This window comes from Lampetra planeri, chromosome 16 (assembly GCF_965212315.1).
Source record: "Lampetra planeri chromosome 16, kcLamPlan1.2.h2, whole genome shotgun sequence".
Lineage (NCBI taxonomy): Eukaryota > Metazoa > Chordata > Hyperoartia > Petromyzontiformes > Petromyzontidae > Lampetra > Lampetra planeri.
Window position 1 is genome coordinate 11,013,444 of NC_136122.1, and position 22,872 is coordinate 11,036,315.

General features: G+C 52.1%; 1 protein-coding gene across 6 annotated transcripts in view; it reads right to left on the reverse strand.

Moving 5' to 3' along the window:
• LOC144723035 (neuron navigator 2-like) overlaps positions 1 to 22,872 on the reverse strand; it is a 137,822-nt gene that overhangs the window by 59,723 nt on the left and 55,227 nt on the right. For all 6 annotated transcript variants that reach the window (XM_078601563.1, XM_078601566.1, XM_078601565.1 and 3 more), the window contains 3 exons: positions 13,148 to 14,387; positions 12,358 to 12,461; positions 3,041 to 3,149 (listed from right to left, as the gene is read on the reverse strand). In XM_078601563.1, the coding sequence (XP_078457689.1) occupies positions 3,041 to 3,149; positions 12,358 to 12,461; positions 13,148 to 14,387 (1,453 nt within the window). The remainder of the gene's footprint in view (positions 1 to 3,040; positions 3,150 to 12,357; positions 12,462 to 13,147; positions 14,388 to 22,872) is intronic.

Below are 22,872 nucleotides of genomic sequence, written 5' to 3' on the forward strand. Positions count from 1 at the left end.
GCATGCAATAAGCCCACTTTCAAAATCATACAATGAATAGGCGTGTGCCATGGGGGGGGGGGTGTGTGTTGTGTTCTGGCTGGAGGGGGAGGCATTGTGAATGTCAACGGCTTGCCACAGAAGCTGTGTAATAATCAAGCGAATTGAGCCGATTGCTTGATTCTGGACGGCTGGGCCACGCCAAGGTCAAGAGGTCAGCCTTTATTTGAGAAATTTCGATTTAATAACGGCGCGATGCGGCGGCCGTGGCACGTATCGCCTTATGAACGAGAGATGAAAACAACGAAAGTCGCTTTAATCTTTTGCTGTGCAAGCCTGCGCTGGATTGCGATTGTGGCCGGGGTTATATTGCGGCGTAAGCGCTCTAAGCCTTGTTGTTGCCGAGGGCACTGTAAATAGAAGCCACAGTCATGACAAGGATGTTGAAGATGATACATTTTGATGAATGTATGATGATAATGAATAAGACAAAGGATGACGATAATAAGGCCATGGATGTTTTAATGGCAGTCAATAAGACGATGAAAAATATGCATTTGATACTGATGATGATGAAAAAGACAATGAATGATTATTAAAATGATAATGACAAGGTAATGGATGATGTTGTCAATAAGACTGACAAACGAGGATTATGATACGACAGTGAATGGATCCATTATGATGAACAAGACAATGGATAATGATGATTATAATGCAATGGTTGATCATAATAACGATGACAAACAAAACCATGGAAGATTATGATGATGATGATGATGACAACAATGGTAACTAAACACAAGTGCGGTCGTTGTACAAACACAGCACAAAGACAAAGATCCCCCACATAGCCCTTAACAGACCTTTGGGGCAAGTGCTATTAGCGAGCAAACACAGTACACACACACACGTACACTGGGGCATTCAACATGGAAATCCGGCAAGCTCGATTCGCTTTGGAGCCAAGATTCGAGAAACATCGCCGCCGCTGTCAACAGGACATGCGGGGAATGCCAAGGTGCACACCGGGGAGGCAGGAAGGCCTCCGGCTGATGATTTAGAGGATGGAACACGGAGTCTGGCGCGATCCTAAAACGGCACCGCTAAGTTCCAACGAGATGCACCCAGGGAAAAGAGAAGGCTCTCCTGTGATTGGACGAAGCACGGAGCATCGGGTCGTGCTGCTCAGAGCCTGCGGAATGGAGCAGCTGGGCTCTGTTTTGCGTGCTCCACCCGAGGCTTGACCCAATTATGTTTTTCAGTTGGGTTTGCTTCGGTTTTCATTTTTTTGGTCAATGAGTTTTTTTTTTTAGTTGATGATGATTTTATGATTGATGATGATGATTCTAATTTATGATCACGAATGATGATTGATGATGATAACGATGGTTTTTGATTGATGGTAATTATTATGATGATGATTTACGTATTTAAAAGATGATAACTGTTCATGATTTATAACTGATTTATGATTGAAGATTTATATTTAATGATGATAATGATGAATTACGCTGGATCAGGTTTGAAGAATGCTGATGATTATGATAATTCATGACTAATAATAATGATTATGATAATTCATGACTAATGATAATGATTATGATAACGATAAAATATGCTTTCAATGTTTTAGATAGCAACAATGGTTACGATCCTATCGAGGGCTCACTTAACCTTCGCTCTGCTCAGATAAATTCATCGCACAACGCGTCCAACGCAGCGTCGACTTTAAAAGCAAAGTGGAGAAAAAGCCCATTGAGCCCATCGTTTGCGCTCGGCACTCGAGTGCTCAACGGCTACTGTGCACACTCCGACACGGGAATCGTGTCACGGACACGATAGCTCCTTGCCAATCCCACCCCCTACCCCCAGTCGTGCTGCCGGGATGCTGCTGATGCCGCCGCCGCTGCTGCCGCCCCCCACCGCAATGTAATGGCCATCGCACGCTGAACTTACAGACCGACCAGAGGTCGCCGGGTCGATCTTTCCCAGCCGAAACAATGGGGCAAGGTTTCTTGAACACCACCCGCCGAACCCTGTCCACCCAGCAGCGCAGACGGGTGCACCGCAGCTAAGTCGATCGGCGGGTCGCGTGTTGTGGCGGGGTAACAAGTGCGGGTGGATCTCCCACCTCTTCCAAGACGTCGGGCCAGCATGGAAGAGTAGGCCAGAAATACCCTCTTTAAGGGCCTCTCCCTCGAGTGATGCCTTTTTGTGGAGGCCCTTCTGTCAGCAGTGGGCTGAGCAAGGAGTTGCGGCGCAGCGCCTCTATCGTTTGCCTAGATCATGAAAAATACAGCGTCGCGGCTGGGACGTGTCTTAAGAGAGGAGTAGCACATTGGAACAAGAAAGATGACGAGCATGGAAGCGCCAGGGCGGAGACCGAGAGGCAGGGCTAAGAGAGAGGTGGTCACAAGTGCTGAAGCAGAATGTGGGAGACCGTGGAGTGGACGTGGAGGAGATGGCCCAGGACAGCAATGGGTGTAGGGAGAGGAGCAGGAGACACACGAGTGGGACGAATGCAAGAGAGAAGAAAATGAAGAATTCCTGCTGGATTAACTTGCCATGATGAATTTAGATTATCCCCGACGGTCACTTTTAGTTGTGGCAAGTCGACCGTGGTTGTTCACAAACAGCATGGGCCCCAACTGAGAAACGTGTAATCAACGGCCATGGAAGGAAATTACCGATGACCTTATGCACGTCAGAGCATGGAGACACTTTGAATTCGACTTGTCTTGAAATATAAATCAAGTCGGTTTCAATTTGCTGCTTCCCCCCGCCTCCCCTCCCCCCCCGGCCAAGTAGCCAGGAGATGCCAGTACAGCAACTAAGTTTACAAACACATCTGGATGGACCTATAGCTGTTATCCCGTCGTGTGCGCGTGGGGGTTTTCTCCGCGCGTTACGCCCCAACGTTTGAATGAAGTTGGGATTGGTGAAATGCTCTCAATGGAGGACTCCCCCAACACCCCTCTTGAAACGGAGCCTCCGACAGACTCGTTGGGAGGCTTGTCGCGTTGCAAATGGAGGACTTGGAGAAAGGATTTTGTTTTACCTGTGGGGAACCTGTGTGTCGCGCAGATTCGACATGGTCTCCTCCAGGTCCTGCTTCAGATCGTTGATGTCCTTGACGTTTCTTTCCCACTCGGTCTCCACGCTCTCCCCTGCAGAGAGAGACATCGGGTCCAGTGAATCGGTCCTCATGATGTCTACCGAGCGAGAGCCGAGTGAGCGAAGCCAAGTGACCCTCCCTTGCGAGGGAGACCTTGTAGCAGTGGGAGAAACGTTACGTGAACAAGTCCCGCACCGACAATGAGTGCGGTTGGCTATGTATGGTGCTAAAGAAGTTCAACATATATACGTGTCTACTGCTGGAAAAAAGTCTCCCCATGCAGTGGTTTTGTTACTTTATTGGTTACGATTGTTTACCCAGGGAAGCTTCACCGAGTAGAATTGTTGTTTTGTGAGGAGGGTCCCACGTTGAGACATTCGTCCCGTTCGGTAAATCTTGTTTCTCTCTCATAATTTCCCCGGCATCCGACGCGGCCCTCGGTGTTTCAGCAGTGGAACGACGCAAATTGTACACTGAATAGAAGCTCTATCGCAATTAGTGTAAAAAAAAAAAGTGCTATTTTTGTAAAATGGCACGAGAAAAAAACGGAAGAATTACACGGTTTTTCAGAGCGCTCATTGTTAAAACGTAATGAGCAGTTTGTGATCCGCGTGACGTCACACAAAGGAGAAGAGCATCACGTGCCCCGGATGTAGTAAAAGGACGTAGCCAAGCAACAACCTTCGGTGCTCATGAGACACCAGCGCACCGCCGTGTCCAGGATTGAAATTTCTTCAGCGAACACGAAGCGACAGCAATAAATAGTTCACCAACGATAATCTGCCAACGACCGATGCCTATTAATAATGCAGACGTTGTACTCCGTTCTAATTTAAACGTCATCGAGGCGCGGGTGGTTAAGTGGACCGCGCCCTTCCGCCAGTGAACCTGAGTTCAATTCCCGGCCGTGGCTAACATCAGCGGCGAGTGATGTCAGGATCGGTACCGCGACGAAGTCTGGTCAACCGAACCGGCGTAGGGAGGCTCTCGTGCAGCAGAGGGGGGGGGATTGATAAAAAATTAACCCGTAAAAACAACGTTTTTCACTATAAATCCTTTATATGTGTGGCATCGAGGCAGCTAGAGTCCTCTCGTCCTCTGGCTTGAGATGGCTGCCACCTATGGGTCAAATGATTGTCTGGCAGCATTAAACAATTGGTAATTAAAAATTAAAAAAATTTTCCCTAAACAGTGTAAAATTTTGGAATTTTTTTCACGAAAATTAATTGTCACGCACAACGAGTCTGTGTGCAAAATGTCAGCTCGATTGGATCACGGGAAGTGGGTTAAAAAACGACCGAAAGATTTGCACGGTCCTAAGCAAGCAAACTTAATATAAAGGATTTAAAAACAAAGAGCCGTGAATTAATATTTGGCACGACTGCGTCGCTGCAAATGCAGCGTCGAGATTGTCTGAAGTTAGTTTTAATCCTACGCACACGTATGTAGAATTAAAATATGGCATCAGTCGAACACCCCATAGCAAGATTTTACGCACGATGAGCCTTGGTACCCAGTGAGGCTTTCCAGGGTTCACATATGATATGTATATACTGTACAACACCCTGTGTATAGATGTTTTTTTAGGAATATTGAATAAGTGCAGCCACTAGAGATGTAACAAAGCATCGTACCATCAATTAACATCAATTCTCACAGAGGTGTATCATCACAGTGTTAAAATTCCGCGAATCTATGATTTACCATTACTGCAAAATATAAACAAGGGGCATTTTGAGGCCAGTCGAGCAAAGAAACAGTAGACAAAAAAGGACCGAAAAAATGACAACAAACGAGACGGTAAAAACGAGACTGGAAAAAAAAGCCACATCACGACCCAGTTTCAAGAAAATTAATCGACACTTTCCGAAGGCGAATCGTCACCGTGCCTAACGACCCCCCCCCCCCCCCCACTGGTTCATGTAACGAGGCCGCGGGATTGACCCAGTTTTTCATGAGCCAAGATTGTTCACAGGCCAAGATTATTGCTCTTGAAGTCCGCCTCCTTGCACGTACTGGAAGGAGCCGGAGGGATTGATGCTCGGTCCCGTACACAAAGCGATCTGTGCGCAGAGATCGCTTTGCCTGCCACACACACACACACGGGTGGTGGCAGCTCAGGCTGCTTGCTACCTGTCCTGGTTTTATCCCAGGATTGACCTCTAGTTGCGCAGAAATAATAACACACCACTCACAGCAATGCATTTACATGTTATTGTCTTCTCTTCCGATTTTGTGGTTTGCAAGATATTGTTCATGCCATAATATCCCGCCTTTACAGGCTGTCGGGGCATGTGGTGATAGCAGGCACCTATTAAGGTTGGCACGGCGCAATGAGGAAGTGGTGTAGCTGGAACAACGCCCGACCGCCTTCATCTCCCCAGTGGCAATGTTTACACACTGCACCAGGTACTCATTTGAGGCCGAGTCGACTTAGAGGAGTCCCATGACCTATCTAAATATTTACACGTGGTGCCAGGTACTCATGTAAGGCTAAGTTAATCTCAGCAAGGCCCAGCACCGGTTCAGAGATATTTCACGGATGTTGGCCGTGAGCGGGAATTGAACTCGGACCACGAGGTTCGTAGAGTAGTGTACAAACCACTGCACTGTGTCTGCATGCTTTTGGCAGGGCTGGCCACGAGGCACGCACACACACACAGAACCACTCACCGTAGACGCGGTAATACAGCATGCTCTCGATGTCGCTTAGCATGGTGAGGATCACGTCCTGGTCCATGCTGGCTATGCCCTCGCGAGCGCACGACTCGGACGACTGCCTCTTGGCCTTCCACTTGCGCTTGCTCTTGCAGGCCAGGATCTCGTCGTCAGACTTGCTGCCCTCTGAATCTCCATACCTGGATGTGGGTCTCGATCCAGCTCCACCATGATGCTGCTGCTGATTATGCTGCTGCTGCTGCTGATGCTGATTATGCTGCTGATGCTGCTGCTGCTGACTGTGATATTGCTGATGCTGCTGATTTTTCTGCTGCTGCTGCTCTCGGGAAGGCCCCCGGTCCTCGAAGCCGCCCATCCCCAACGCCACCGATGCCCTCCCAGACAGCTTCTCGGACTTGCTGCCGCTCCGGCTCAGTGACCTCGTAGACTTCTGCAGCGCGCCGGACACGGAGGCCGCCGCCACCGCCGGCAGGGCCGTCGGCGGCGCCTGCTGCCGTCCCACCGCCGCCGTCGCCGTCGCCGCCGCGGCCTCCCTCTCCTCCCGGCGCTGGTGGCCCGCCGAGGCCGCCACCGCCTCCTCACCGCTCCAGTACGGCAGCAGCGACCCGGCGAAGCTCTTCCGCCGCCGCTCCTCGGGCTGCCTCCGTGAGGCCTGCACGGCGGGTCGCGCCGCGATCACGCCGGTCAGGCTGGAGAAGACCGTCAGCTGAGTGGCGGACGCCCTCCGCCAGTTCCTCGCGCCGGCACCGCCGGCACCGCCACCGGCCTTGCCACTCTCGGACTCGGCACGGACGAAGCGGGCCTTGCTCACGGAGCTGGCGCGCCAGCTCTCCTCGTCGTCCTCCTCCTCGTCGGCGAAGTACCAGCTGCTCGGGTCCTCCCCCAGCATCGCGCCGGCGCCCGGGGCCGAGGCGCCACCGAGCGATCGGTGTCGGCGGTGGCGGTGGCGGTGGTCCGCTCGCTCCGCCGCCACGCCGCCCGGCTGCTCGCTCGCCAGCGCCGTTCGCCGCCCCTCCCGCCTCCGCCCGCGCGCCCGACTGCTGGAATTATCCTCAAATTCCTCGCCGCTGCGGCAAGCAGCATCGCTTAATCCCGCGCCGCCCGCGGCATTGTCTTGCGTCCGTCCGACCGATGGCAGACGGTCAGTCCGGCGATGCCTTCACCGAGCACGTCAACGAGGGGAGGTCCATTTTTGGCGCAAAGACTGAAGCGTTCCTTCGCGTGCAGCGGCGGTTCCCTCTCCGTCGCCCGCAGCGCTTTTCGCTGTGCCACCTCGCGCCTGCTAATTTTAGCGCAATACTCTCTCAAGACGCTCCGATGAGCATTGCAGTCCCTCGCCCACCCATCTCTTCGAAGGCCAATTTGCCGCTAAGCACGTCGAAAATGGCTGGCTCTTAGCAGCGAGCTCCAATAAGTCTACAGCGGAGGCAGACGGAGGTTTAAGGGGTGGGAAGGAAGGAAAGAAAATAAAAAAAAATCGCAGGGCTTAAAATGACAAGTAGCCCTCGCGTAGGAATCACCGATGCGAATTCACGAGCGCTGAGAGACTACAAAATCCCTAGATTGCAGCGACCTTCATCAAGAAATGCATCTACAATCGCACGATCGCGCTAATCCTCCCTTAGCACCGCAGCCCTCGTTGGGAATATTTTTTTTGTTCAGCTTATTTATTTCCTTATATATTTATTTAAATGACAACAGTGCCTCTGACGGCGGTAGCCATGGCAGTGTAACCCTTGACGCGACGCGCATCGCCGTTTTCCCCGAACGCTTTTCTAAAAATTCCCAGCAGCGGCAAGGGAGCAGCGGCAGTCGATGATAGTGGCCGCAGCGGCGGCAGCAGCAGCAGCAGCAGCGATCACAGCGATTTCCCCCGGATCCTCCGTCAAATCGGAACCCGGCCAGCGACGCCCATCACTCCGGACGAGCTCTGCTCGAGGGCGAGCGAGCGCGGCAGCGATGGGGTCACATTCGGAGAACGGCCGGGCGGGCAGCTGCTTTGTATTCACGGGATGCGCTGACCTACTTCGGCTAGCGAGAATGGAGAGCCAAGGCGAGAGAGGAGGGAGGCAGGAATAAATAAATAAATAAGGGGGAAGGCACGGAATAAGAAAGCCCGACACGAAGGCTCGAACCCCATTGGACGCTGGCGGCAAGACGAGCCGAGAGGACCAATCTTAGTGGGGGGGGGGGGCAGTCGAGATGGAAGAAGACACTGCCCAGATAAATAATTGCATTCGAGCCGTGAGAAGAGAAAAAAATAGAGAGAGAAATCAATAAAAATAAATAAATCCCACACAGAAGCGCTTTCTGCATATAACCACCCCCCCCCCCCCGTAACGAGACGCAGTGGATAGGCTCTTTGTTCGTCGTCACGTGCGTGCCAGAATTTATTCGCCCCGTAAAAAAATAAAACGATACCCGTGGCCGATTCTTTTTCTGCTTGCCACCAGATCCCATCCACGCAATTCGCGTTCCGCCATCAAAGCAGCGCACGTGCCGACACGTGTGTTATTATTATTATTATTATAAATAAATAAATAACGGGGCGAAATTTCAACTGTGGCGGATCGGGATTTGCGCTAATATTTTCAAATCGTTTATTCATCATCGGCATTATCGGGAATGTTCTAGACGTGCGTTCGTGCCGCGGGCTTGGAGCACCATTGATGTGCCTGCGTTTTGAAGCGTGTGTGGTTTATGCCTCCGCCTGGCCGTGTATACGAATAATGCTTCAGCTTCATTAAATGCGTGCATCGCAAGGTAATTCATGCGGACAAATTCCACACCAACCCCGCACACCCCCACCGCAGATGGAAGCACAACTGTTGGCCATGATTGGCATGCATGCTAATAGTCCCTTGTACCCGTATGCAAATTGCAGGCATGATGATCAGCACCCCTGCTTTCTCTAGAGGGCTGCTTTATTAACCCATTGCACATCCAATTTGGTACAATTCACTCTGCAATTTTGCATCAAGGCAAAGATCCCCCTGTACGGCCTTGAGCAGACTATACGCCTTCTTGTTGCAGCAGCCCTTTTGCCCAATTCAGCAATTGTTTCTTGCTGTGGTTGTCCCACCTGATGACGGACGCTTGTGTTGCGTCCGAAACGTCGTGATTTAATTTATTTTATTTTATACCTACGCGACTTTACCGAAAGAACCAAAGAGCATGGATCCCTGCAGTCACAAAAACTTCAAATCTAAATCAAATCTAGATTGGAGCAAGTGTGTTCAGCGAGCTCCTGTTAAGGCCGGCACGGCACACAATGCGGTGGGTGTGGCCGGAGGCCATTCCTGGCAACCTTTGTCTGCCCATTACTTATGTTTACACACTGCACCAGGTATTCAATTAAGACTGCATTGGCCTAGGGGAGGCCCAGGACCAGTCAAATATTTGCCATTGTTATAGGCCATAAAATGGGAGTTGAACCCAGATCGCCGGTTTCGCAGTACGTTATAACGACTACACTACCGCTCCCCATAATTCTACACTCATATATATACTGTATATATATTTGCACAAACACTATATGAAATGTGTACATGTGCATATCACAGTGATTATAAGCATGCCAATGCCCAGGAAGTGATTGAATTGCTGTTTCAATGAACTTGCGCATGAAATAAAAGGACAATAAATATACTCAAACAAAGTGACACTTTGTGGCAAGTATGATGCGGTGATTCTCTGGATACACTATTCCCGGCGTGGAATCGTGGAATTTCCACAGTTGCCTCAGGGCACTGCCCCTTTGCTTATTTGAAGAGGTGTATATTAGCTTCGTATTGAACTTTAGATCACAACAAATGAGGACCACGAGATATGGAAATAGTCAGCATAGGAAGGCCATCATCCAGCAGCAGATATATACGATAAGCACGGTTGGCTACGTACGGTGCGAAGGAAGTTCAAAATACATACACAAATACAGCTGACGGTCATTTGTCAGAGGCAGCAACGTTCGCACAATATTCAGCGTTCGGTGTTGACACCAAGCCAAGCCTAGGAGTGATGAGCTCCGCGAAAACGGCGACGTTCATAATGATACATTTCACAATCGCCCTCAAAAACGGCTTCTTTAAAAAAAAAAGGAAAGGCGTAATTGCAGTGGCATATCTGTTGTGCGTGTAATTTTGACATTCACGTCCGCCCGTTGCCAAGCAATGCACTGGACCAAGCTAATCGGGCAGCACAAGTGGCCCCCTGGCTGGGATAATGATAGAGCGTGCTGGTTCGTACGGGACGCAGGGGGTCACGCGCAGGTGCGCGGGCGCGACAAAACGCACGGCGAGAGGCGCGCCACCTATGGTGGCGGAAGATGCGTCGGATCATCCTGTTGTTGTTGCTTGCACCGGAGATGACCATTTCACGCGCGCCCGTGCACACAATGCGCGCGCACATAAACCCCCCTTCCTCCCCCGAGCCCACGATGGAATGGACTGGTCCCAACAGAAAGACGGCACAATCCATCACGGTCGGAGCACTACGGTGGAGGCTGGCGGAATGTTCCAAATGCGTGAAGTGGGTCACGACAATGCACCTATCGGGTAAGCGTCGATTGCATCGACGCTTCAACGACTTATGTTCGAATCCTACACCGATGATATGCGATGCATCGAATGATGCGTACGTGAGAATGGATTATTGGTGTTCTATGGAAATTGCATGGAAATTATATGTTAATTCAGCACGCGGGAAAGATTAATTAAACTGTACAAGAGGCACAGAAACATAAGGGAGCAGCCATACAAACAAAGGTGGTTAAAAAACAGAGACGCAACGAGTAGATTTTTTTTAATGCATCGCAACCGTAAATCATGGCCATTTATTAAATCGCTGGGGTGAGCGAAAAGAGAGGGCGGGTTGATGTCCACCCTGTTCAGCATAAGCCGCTACTGCTGGGGCAGCAAGTTCTGTTAGCGAGCACCCATTAAAGCCAACAGAAGAAGAGGTGATGGGGCCGAAGCTCTACGCGATCACAACCACGACGGTCTACCGGTGCTGCGTGCCGCTACGCTGGCCGCACCACACCAGGCGGTCATTCCGTGCCGAGTCGTGCAACAAGAGGACGGCCGGACCAGGTCACGCCACCGCTTGCCGGAGAGACAGAGCTGGCATTGGCAGTTGCCGGAGCGACCGTGACGCTACCGCGCTTCACACCCCCCCCCCCCCCCCGCCGTTGGTCGAGGCCGGCTCGGCAAGTCGCGCCCACGGAATGATATTCATCAGGGGCCGGTCCGATGTCAGCCCTCGTCACCGCGAGAAGCGCGGAGAAGATAACTCGAAGGCGCCCTCCTCCCCACCACCATCCCCACCCCCCCCCTCCCTCCCTCCCGCGGCGTCAGTTATCGGCGGAATAACGATTCGCGATCCCAGACGTGATGCAGGACGAGCGTTCGGTACAGGCGAGGAACGCACCGTGCACCGTGACATCAATAATGCACGCGCGCGACGCGAATGGCTGTGCGTGCGCGCTTACAAATGCACGCGGGCACGACCATTCACTTTAATATTAATCCAATACTGTTCGTAGATGCATGCGAACGTACTATATTAATGTGCACTTCATTATGAACGCAATAAAATAACAATGGTCCGCCGGACAGCCAAGACCTATCAAGGCCACAATGACACTTGATGGGGCGGTGTGGCCAGAACGCATGACCAGCCGCATTTCTCTACCCAGTGCTGTAGTTTGCGTCACACCAGACACTAATTTAAGGATGTATTGACCTCCTAGGAGAACGCCCTGCGCTATCAACCAAATATCACTCGCCACTGCTATGAGCCATGACTGAGAATCAAACTCAGGCAGCCAGATTGGTAGCGCAGTGCGACGACCACCGAGGTATCGACAACACATACACAAACACACAACAGCCACCATTCACAACCAAGCGATGGGATGATTATGATGGTGTTGTGTCCCAGGCTAGGTGGACTTTGAGGCCACGCTAAGTGTCGAAGGCTTTCTGGCAATCGGCCACAGGACAGAGCCAGGTGTTATGGATCTGCTGCGATGACTGCCATTATGCACCACCTGTGCTGTCAAATGTGCCCACATGCAAACATACACAACAGCAACAACCGCCATTCGGCACGAAGTAGCGGTGACATCACCGTGGCACTTGTGCCAGGCTATGTGCACTGAGGCCACGTGAAGTGTCGAAGGCTCGCTGGCAGGAGTTCAAGGGACAAACCCAGGTGCCATGTGCTGACTGACTGAGACGACTGGCAGATGCATCAGCTGTGCTGCCTACTGTGGCAATTTGCTGCGTTTTAGCTGCCCGGCGCTCGGCTAATTGTCGTGAGCATCGCTCCTTTGCCCTCTGCAATTGCTGGAGGGCAGAGGAGCGACACACATACACGCATACACACATACACACGAATTCACGGTTAAGTGGCAGAGCAATGGGATTTAAAATGCAAACGCCCATGAGCGCGCACCGCAAAGCCCACAACACGGCTCTGTGCGAGCGAGGGAGGCACGGGAAGGGGCGAGGGCAGGGTGGTAGTGGGGGAGTGTGGTGGGAGATAGACGGGGGGGGGGGAGGGGGCACGGAGTCTCCACCCACCGACGAGCTGCTGCTCTCGGGATTTGCGCACGGAGGCGGGGGTCCTCGTCCGCTCCCCTCCTCCCCGCGCGGGCCCCGAGCGAGCACCGCGCTCCGTCTGCAGCCTGGAGGGGATGGGAGAGGTGGTGGTGGGGGGGCGTGATGGATGCGGAGGGAGTCACAGAGGGCGTTCGGGCATAGGGTAGGAAGGAAGCAGGAGAGTTGAGGATGTGTGCGTGACACTCGCGAGAGGGGTGCATCACATGTGCAGCACAACGGAGCTTATTGGCAAAATCAAATCTGTGAAAATTATTTCCCCGCGTAACGGCCCTAAAGCGATGTCACGAAGCCAAGGAATATTAATTCTTGTTATTCTCCGCGCGTGTATTATGGCTGCGTCGCTAAGACCGCTCCACGGCGTTATTATTATTATTATTTCTCTCACCGGGGCTCTGGTGCAATATTAAGAAATCCCCTCCGCCACCCCCACTGCCCCCACCCCAGCGTTCGACACAAGGGGTGCGAGCGCGGCAACAATCCCACGATTGTGGCAGTCCGCATTTTTTCGCTGACTGCTGCACCCGACCGTGGCGACACGCCATTGTGCCGGGCTTGCTGTTTTTTCTTTCCAGAAAGCAGCACAACCCCAGGGCCCCGCCATCGCCGCTTCCAATTTCTCCACCCCCCCCCCTTCTCTCTCTCTCTCTCTCCCTTTCTCCCTCTCCTCTGCGTGAATATCACGCGCGTTCGCTCCGAAATTAAACAACCGATCTCTTCGCGTATTTGTCCATTCCCAGCGGCGCCCGGTCACCTGTAGCTGAATGGCGCCACGGTGGCCGTATTCGGGTGCTGCTGCTGCTGCTGCGCGAGCGGCAACTGCACTCCGTTGCTTAGCACGCGGCCCGCTCCAGTTGCCACGGCAACTCCTCCCGCGGCTGCCGTCGCCGCGGCAACCGCCTGGCTGCCCGAGGCGGGCGTCGCGGGCATGGAAATGCGGCCCGCGGGGAAGTGGGGGGTGACGCCGCCACCGGCGCCCGTCGGCGTCGGCGACAGAAATCCCGGGCTGAGCGGCGTGGCCGAGCCGGTGCTCCGGCCCTCCAGCGAGGCCAGGCTGCTGGAGCTCGACGTCTTACTGTCGCCGGGCGACTTGAGCAGCGGCAACCCCAGGGGGCTCCCGCCGTTCACCCGGCAGTCCCCGAGAGCCCCCGTCGTCGGCCCTCTGCGCCTGCCGCCCTGGCCGCACGCGCCGGGCTTTGGGATCCCGCTGGAGCAGGAGCCGCGTTTGCCGCCGCCGCCGGCGCCGCCGCCGTCGCCCCTGGCGATCAGACTCCTCGACGTCTTCCGCGGAGCGCCGTCGTTCCGTTCGCTCCTCTCCGAGGTGTCGCCGCCGTCCAGCGAGGGCCTCTCCTGGCACGAGATCCTCCTCCCGGCGGCGGCGGTGGCGGCGTCGGCCCCGCAGCGCGGCGCCGGGCCTTCCCTGGCGCCGCCCCGCGGGAGCCTCTGCGCGCCGCCGCTCGGCAGCCTCGTCGCGGCGAGGGCGCCGAACCCGAGCGCCGCGAATCCGCCGTCGGGAGAAAAGTCGACGTCGCCGTCCCCATCGAAATTGGCCACCTCCAGCCTGCCGGCGGCCTTGGCGTTTTCGACGGCCCTGGCCAGCCGGGAGTCGCCGCCATCGCCGCCGCCGCCGCCGCCGTGGAATTTGCGAGCCCTCTGGGCGCCGCCGCACGCGAGCCCGCGCGGCTCGCGTGCGGCGCCGCCAAACGGGGGCGGCAGAGGCGGCGGGGGCGGAGAGGGAGCGCCAGAGACGTCCTCCTCCATGATGGTGGCAGGGTGGCGGCCCAGGCCACCGAGGTGGACGTCGAGGGACGACGACGAGGAGGAGGAGGAGGAGGAGGCGCGCACGCCGAGCTCGGGAGTGAGCGGCCGGGACCTCGGGGCCCGCAGGCCGGAGCCGCCGGGCTGAGGGATGGCGGAGAGGCGGCTGCCCCCTTCCGCCGGCGGCTGCAGCCGGCCGCTCATGCCCGACGGCTGAGAGGAGCTGCTCTTGAGTTCTGCAAAAAGGGGGCACCGCGTGGGGAGACGCGGAGGGCATTAAAGCGGAGACAAAGAGGGTCCCCTGTTTCGTTGTGTAGACGGCATGGGTGAGGGATGTTTAACGAGCGCCTATTAAGTGCAGAATGGCAAGGGTTGCTCACCCTGTGGTGTAAAAGAAAAAAATCGAATGCTTTGCTCCCACATCTATGCTCCCTGTTTTGACCTACCCATGTATGGTGTCATTCTCAGGATTATCAGGACATGTGAAAAATAACTTCATAGCTCATCGGATTCCTCCAGTCTAAGTAAAGATTCTGATTCCGATAACGGAAGTGCATAAGGCCTAAACAGCCAACCTGACGCATGCAAACAAGAGATGTACGGCAACCTAACGCCAAAAAACACACACACACCTCTGAGGTACAAAAACAACTGTGGTCGTTATCATGGGACAAAGAATATATCACGATGCGGTACCAGAAGAGCAGATAACTTATTTCTTGGTGTGTTATTACGCCAATGACAACAACAACAAAACCGCGACCTTAAATAGAGGACATTCTGGGAAAGCTGGGACAGGTGGTAACCCTTAGCATGACGCACAAACGAATAGTGTGGCCAGAAACACACACGGCTGCCTTTGTCTCCCCTTGTGCCGATGTTCACACACGATAGGCCAAGTACCCACACACGATAGGCCAAGTACCCATTCATGGCTGAGGTTCAGACCATATTCAAGGTGGATTTATATATAATTTGCAAGTGTTATGTTTGTGGCTGTAAATCGAAGCCAAGTTGTTAGGATTGGTAAAAAAAATATCAAAGTACGAAGCAATCGAAACGTACCCAGGAAAAAACTACGGAAACGTTGCCACTGAGGCGGCCTTGGCCCCCGTGCCAGGCTTAACAGACTGTTGGGGCAAGTGCTGTCAGCGAGTAGAACCTATGAAGGCCGGCATGGCACAAGAGGGGGTGGGTGGCCAGCACCACGCCCGGCCGCCTTCGTCTCCATAGTGACTATGTTTACACACCGCACTCATTTGAGGCCGAGTCGACCTAGGGTAGGCCCAGCACCGTTTCAGATAATCGTCACTGGTGTTGGCCGTGTGCGGGAATCGAACTCGGGTAGCGCTAACCGCTACACTACTGCTCCCCACATAGAAGTCCACACCGTCACAAAATGCCACCAGACGAAATGCATAATTTAAAAAAATTGCAAATACATGCCGGCTTAAAATATGCGCACACTCAACACGTGCACGCACACACACGTGTTCGATCAACTGCACAGACAATTCTGCATTTCGGATCACAGGCTGAATATATGCAGCAGCACGAAGCGCTCTCACTTGGACAACATCGCTTCCTGAACGAGTAGCCTGCACGGGGAAATTTTACACCGCACACCTCCCGCCCCCCCCCACCCCGGCAGAGGCAAGCATCTCTCCCAAGCGCCTTCCTCCGTCTCGTCGCAAAAAAAAACCACAGCGGCAACGAGAAGCAAACAGCAGCAGCAACCATAGCAGTTGCAGCGGCCAGACATCCTCTTGGTCTCGGCAGCGCTGCTCGGTCGACCGTAGTGATCGGTTTGCTCACACAATCTGTCCGCTTAAGTTATCTTAACAAAGGAAAAAAAAGACCCCAAGGGGTGGATTGCAGCGTATAACCACATCAGCAATACTCAGTGGGTACGGCACCTGTTCAGTCAAGCAGAAGTGAAACATCACGCTTGCGGCAGCGGCGGCGTAGAATCGCGGAATAATAGCGAGCTTGAATTTATGACCGCTAAAAAGAAAGAAACAAAACGCAATTTGCCGTCCGCCAGTTCTCCTGCGGCGGCGAACGGCAGCGCCCACTCAGCAGTCGGCTTCAAAGCCCCGGTGTGACCTTTGCGTTTCGCGCTCCTGGCGGCGCGATGAAACGCCGGCGTGATGACCGAGATGACGGAACCATGGCACGGCGCGCACAGGGCTGCGTCCGAAACGAGCCGGCGTCACGACGATCCATCCTCGCGGCGTTGCCAGCGGAAAATCGGATGAAATAAAGAAACTGGAATAAGCAAGCGATGGACGTGCATCTCTGGAGAGTAAGACCCCAGCGTGGTATTTGGTTGGCATGTACATTCCTTCTATTTCTCTCTCTCTCTCTCAAATAAATTCCGTATCTTCCAGGGACAGCGGCTAGTTGTCAGAATACATTGCGTCATCCCGGCATGATCCACACTCTCTTGGAATAATTGCAGAGGCAGAATGAGACTTTCCAGAAATCCCCCTTCAGTAAAATAGAGCAAGAATTATTACATTATTATTATTATTATTTTCTTCCCCCAAGCGATTAAAGCCGGGAAAGCGGCATTAGGGTTTGAGCTGCAAGGCAAAGGGAGCCTGGGCCAGATGAGCTTAAATCTGTGCCCCAGATTCCACTGAGCTGGCCTAGAGAAGCGGGCCAATGCCATCCTTCCGCATTGCTCTCGCCCCAAGAGGCTGGGCCCATTCGCCCGACTTCTCAATGTGCCGTGATGACGTGGAGACAGAGTGGCAGTCAAAAGATGAACACATCCTTCGGTAGGAGGCATTCATTCAGCAGTGGATCGATTGGGGCCGATTGTATCTTGTAATGTTTTTTGCAATGGGTTCACGTGACCTATTCACTTACAGTGTAAACAATTCTTTGAATTTAAATTCGATTCCAATCAAAACCCTGGTTGCCATGGTGCTGGGGAGGGGGGTGTAAGTGTGTAAGTAGAGGGTGAATTATTCCACACAATAAATCGTAGAGATTATTTGACTGTACATCCTAGGATTTTTAGGCAACAAATTGGGTTTCTCACAAGCGTGCGCACAACGACAAAATAACAACGAAGCGTTCGCGCAAATTCGTCAACTATATTAAACGCGCGCAACGTATCAATCCGACTGTACGGAGCCAGTGGATGATCTTAATTGCTGGCAACGCATTATGATCATTACCGTACTGTACCAATTCAAGGTCACGTACTGTCGCTTAATGTCACACTGTGCCGTCTCCTGCATGCTCCGAATAAAATCGGCCAAAATGGTCACATTTACACGCAGAGCCCTTTTGTCACCGCTGCTAGATAAAGGGCCTGTCCAACGCCATGTGCAGCTCTGTGGCGGTTATACCGGATGACCATACTTCACCAAGCTGGCGAAGCTGTGCCGCTGAAGGCGGTAAGCATAGGCACCGGAGCATAGAAGTAGTAGAGTACAACAACTAGCCCTCTACTGCCCACCCCGCAGCCCCAAAGGCGATGACCAAAATTAACCGGGAATGCTCCCGATCTCGTGCGATGTGGATAGCGCAGATTTAAGTCCGCTTGAGACTTGAAAGCGCTTGTATGGGTGACCATGAAACGTAACGTACACACATGTGAGCAAAGAAAAAGATAATAATTTCTCATCAGCAGCAGCCGCATCAGACTTCGTCCTGGTTTGTGCTTGGATGGTCGACCGCCTGGGTTTGCCAGGTGCTGTAGGCATGGTGATGCGAGGTGTGGCCAGGAGATGGCAATTTTGGGCGTGTTGGATTTTCTCAGAGTTTGCCGGTTTCGTCCCGCGCGAAGCCAAACGCTCATTCAGAGAATCGGCCAAACATGCCAAATGGAGGCCCCCCCCCACCCCTTTTGAGCGAGAGAGAGAAGACGTGATACTCAGTGAGGCTTTGTTTTGGTAGAAACTGTGATTGCCATTCATTTATGTCATATCACACACTCTCCGAGGAGACGCTGTTAGCGAGCATCTCTTTAGACCACTAGGGCACACAAGGGGGCAGTGCGGTCATCGCCACAACTCGCTGCCTTCCGTCCCCCCACTCTTTATGTACACCTCAAAACAGGCCGGCACCAGTATTTCAACTGTTTCTAAACTAAACATTTTTTTTTATTTTACCAGGGTAAGGCCCGCTGAACTACAGAGCTCTTATTCAGAAGCGACCTGGCCACAAATGATAGCTCAACACAGTGGCTTATCGTGTGGAAATTCATAGCAGCCAAATACTGGAATCGCATGCTTCTAAATGTGGAGGGAAAACCCAGAGAACCCGGGAGAAAAATCTACATGGCCACGGGAAGAGAGACACCGCAAACCCCAAATATACAACAGGCATTAGGGTTGGGATCGAATTCATGACCTTCTGTATACCGGGCGAGGTAGTTAACATCTCACCGCCGGCGGCTGAGTCATCCTGCAGAATACACACATGTAGTTTCTAAATGCTAACTTCCGTTTAAGTGCAATGGTCAGGAATTTAACACAGTTCCCCAGGAATCATAATGTAGTGCACAGATACCTACATCCGCCACGACCACCACCAACCACTAACTCCCCGAGTGAACAAAGTGAAGACTACGATTCACTCGCGCTTACGAACACACGAACCATTGCTCCGGCTTGCAGTGCGTGCCGTCGTGCACAGCGACTGCCTGCCGAATGAGCGTTAACGCAGATTTATGGCGCGTATTGTGCGGCTGGTATTTAAGGTCACGTGGAGGGTGAGGGAGAGGTCAAGGAGGGAACTGGGGAGGGAGAACGGAGCCTGTCATTGGGCCGCATTCATTCACTTAAGGCCCCATTATTATTGGTCGCTCACGAAAAGGGGCATGTTTCAGGAAATGAGGGTGGCCGTTTGTTTCTAAAAAGGCCACCGGGGGGGGGGGGGGAGGGCTTTTGGGACAACGACGGCAGCGGTGGCTGGACGGGTGAAGGGGCCCTTCAGTTGGGCGACACAATCCTGCAAATCCGCGGCACGGCTGCCTAGGTGCCCCGGTGACCTTGGGGTCGCACCTCACTCCACGCCTCCAACCAAACACCTTTGTTCGCCCCGCAGGTCCACGCACGCATATTAGGCCACGCGCGTGTGTGTGTGTGTGTGTATGTCAGTGTGTTGTGCAATTATCCCAATTGTGAGCCATTTTACAATTAAACTATTGACACTCCAAATCCATTACGCTACCATGGCATGGCATTCACAATGCATGCTGAGGAACCGCAACACGTAACTAAAAGCACATGCGCTCTAAGCACACCAATTATGCCAACGCCTAAGCCTCAGACTAATCAATGGAAGGACAAGGGTGAGAAAGGTCCCAATATGGAAGGATCCCAATATGGGATCTCAAAATAAAATAATAGGTTTCACCCTTTCTGGCAATAAAACAGGTGTGTAAAGATGTTAAAACACCAAACAGAAACCTTTTGCAAGGAATCCTGTCTGCAAACAAAAACATGCTCTGATAACACTGGTCAACAAAAAAAATTTCTGGCCTGGACTTTTGAAGCTGTTTTAGACTAATTTCAGGGTGCTGATTCCAAATCTGATCTCAGATTTGCTCTATCACATCTCATTTTAATGCTATCGGCATACCCCATTTTCATTGATCTTACCCAAATTTAACTGTCACTTATGATTGCAAGTTGTTGCGAGTCAGTGACTGCTTTAGTGTTAAAATATGGTGCTGTATTTTTAGGATAGTGTGTTTATAATATCATTTTATGTAGATATCCACAAGTTATTTAATATTTTTCTTCTGCAGTTTTTATTGAAAATGCAATATTTGATATCTCAAAACCCTGTGATAGACAAAAACTGATGCCAGATTTGGAATCAGCACCCCAAAATTACCTTATAACCGCTGAAATACCTTATGCCGGAAAAAGTGTGTTGACCAGTGTAATGTATGCATTGTCTTTGAAACTTAGTGGTCCACACCAGAGACAGTCTTCTTCATGGCCTACTCCCGAACAGCGTTAGACCGGAGACCCAATGTCAATTCTCCGGCGACGGCTAACATAAGTCACGAGTGATATCCCAATTTGTCCTAGGCCCCTCTCCCTTCAATGACCAGCCTGGCGATGCGCGGTTACACAACCCCAGTGGACTGTCATATTGCACGCGGAGGCCTTCATCCAGCAGTGGATTGACAGAGGTCGGCATGCTCCACGGTGCGGCGTGGCTGATATTTGGCAAAGTAAAAAAAAAAATCTGGGCCCTGAATACGAGGTTGAGCTCACAAACCGCTCCTTCGACACCGTTCTCGTGAAAAAATACAACAGCTTCCAAAAAACGCGGCCGCTCTGAGCTCACCTCCACATCTGTAAGCATTTAATCTCTCGCTCTCGTAATGATTGATAAGTGGAAAGGAGTAGGGAAAACCTTTGCGCTTATTTTTTTTTACTACCAGCTATGCCGCTGTGTGGCTACATTCATGCGCCCAAACAATTTCCCCTTGTTTTGCAAGTCATGTATTTACGTTAAATTTAATTACTTGGCTTTAATGTGGCAGTTTAAAAAATAGCCTAATCACTTTACCTTAAAGCAAACTTTAACAGGCTGGATATGAAGGGCAATTGTTTTTTTTTTGTACTTCTCATGTTGTTAATCTAATATAACCGAAAACAACACAAAGGTTGTACATTCTGAACCGTTGCTAACGGCTGTTGATATTACTCCACTCACTTTCCAAGAATCGCACGACATGAACACAGTATAGGGCTCTGTGGTTTTTTTTGTGTGTGTCAAAGAGGAAATTAAAATACACGCGATGCATTACAGAAACAATCGCAATGGTCCGGCGCGGCCGCGTGTGCCCGACTATGTACAGTATGTTGAACTTCTTTCGCGCCGTACGCAGCCAACCGTGGTGATCGGAGGTGCGGGCGTGGGGACAATAAACTGAACACAAAAAACAGCGTGACCTTGTTTAGAGGTGAGCACGCGGGGGGGCAGGGCGGGGCAGGGGTCATGGGGGGGGGGGGGGGTCACGGTGGGGGGTAAGGAGGGGGGGGGCACGGGGGGGGGCACGGGGGGGCACCACGCAGCCAACATTAAACAAATTCTAAACAAATGTTTGGCGCGGAAACGGAATGAGTGACGATGTGATCTGCTCTTGTCTGGCGTACATTCTCAAGCTCCCCCCCTCTTGTGGACGAGGAAAGGCTGTGACGCCCATTGCCAATTTGTGCACATTTTAGCGTTTTGTCGAGCACCCTCCAACTATTGCACACAATTTGTATATCAAGCCTTCGGCAGGGCCCGTAGCCGCAATGGTACAGGCCTGCATCGCCTACATTACACAAATCATCAGTGTAAACGTCAATGTATGACACAAAGATAAAGATCCCCCATACTGTATAGCCTTAAGAGACGGCTGGGGAAATTGCTGCTAGCGAACACCTATGAAGGGTGGCAAGCACCACGGCCGACTGCCTTTATCTCCCCAGTGGTGATGTTTAAACACCGCAACAGGTACTCTTTTGAGGCTGAGTCTACCTAGGGGAGATGGCCCGCCATCGGTTCAAATAATCGTTACTGGCGTTGGCAGTGAGATGGAATCGAACTTGGGTCACCAGGTTCATAGGGCAGTGACGCTAGCCGCTGCACTACCGCTCCCCACGTGAACACATTCACAATCCGAGTGAAAGCAGAGATAATTCACCGCTCAGGGATGTGCATTCCCAGAGCTGAGACCAAAAAGTTCCACGGGACGTAGGCATTTTAAACAAAGAAACACACGAGCAATTATTTATCAAGGGCAGTAACCAGCAAATTATCTTAGATGCCGCCGTTACTCACCACCGCCGGCGCCAGAAAGGGCACGCGTCCAGGCTTGGCTTGTAAAAAAAAACTTTCAATCAAAGCCTTGGACTGGCGAGAAAGCCAACATCGTAAATCTCCCAACGTTTCCAGAGATCTCAGACTGCGGGGCGGTGGAGGCCACGTTTCAGACACCTCGAGCCCTCAAGCTGAGTGGCCGCCCAGAGAGGAAGGGTTTTGATTTCATTGCTGGTATGAAGTTAATAAAAGTGGCTCTTTATGGTTCCTAAATTTCTATTTCTTTTGGGCAATGCATTGCTTTGTAAAAAAAAAAAAGCCTCATTTGTTTGTGCGATGGGGAGTTGGTGGTGGTGGCGTGGGAGGGCGAAGCGGGCTTGGAGAGAAAGTACAATGTTCCGTGTGTGTGTGTGTGCGCGCGTTAGCGAGCACCATGACAGCAAGAGTAACCGCGAGCGCCGCCGTTTCGCTTTCCAGCCAACCTGTGACTCTGCACGCTCGCAATGAATGTGCTCAGTAAATGGATACAAAAAAAACTACCATCCGGCTTTCCTGGAACACACCCTGCATTCATTATCAGGCATGGACGTGGAGGTTTCTTGAATTTAAATGCCACGTGTAATCTATGCATACCATATTTGATAACTAATAATAATAATATACTGACCGCTCTTTGTTAATCCACGGCCGAACGAAGAGAGACCTATCTGAGCCGTGCGAGTGATGGAAGTTGTTTGACCGTACTTCACAGCGCTGGGCAGTACGCGCTGGCGAAGACAAAGCGGCCATAAGTGGTAGAATAGGAGTAGAGTACGACAATTATGTTTTGTCTGCACTGCCCCTCTGCTATCCACCACTTGCCCGATGACAACCTGTTTATTTCGATTTAAAGCTTTCGTGACTGCAGGGATTCATCTTCAGACGCTGTCTTTC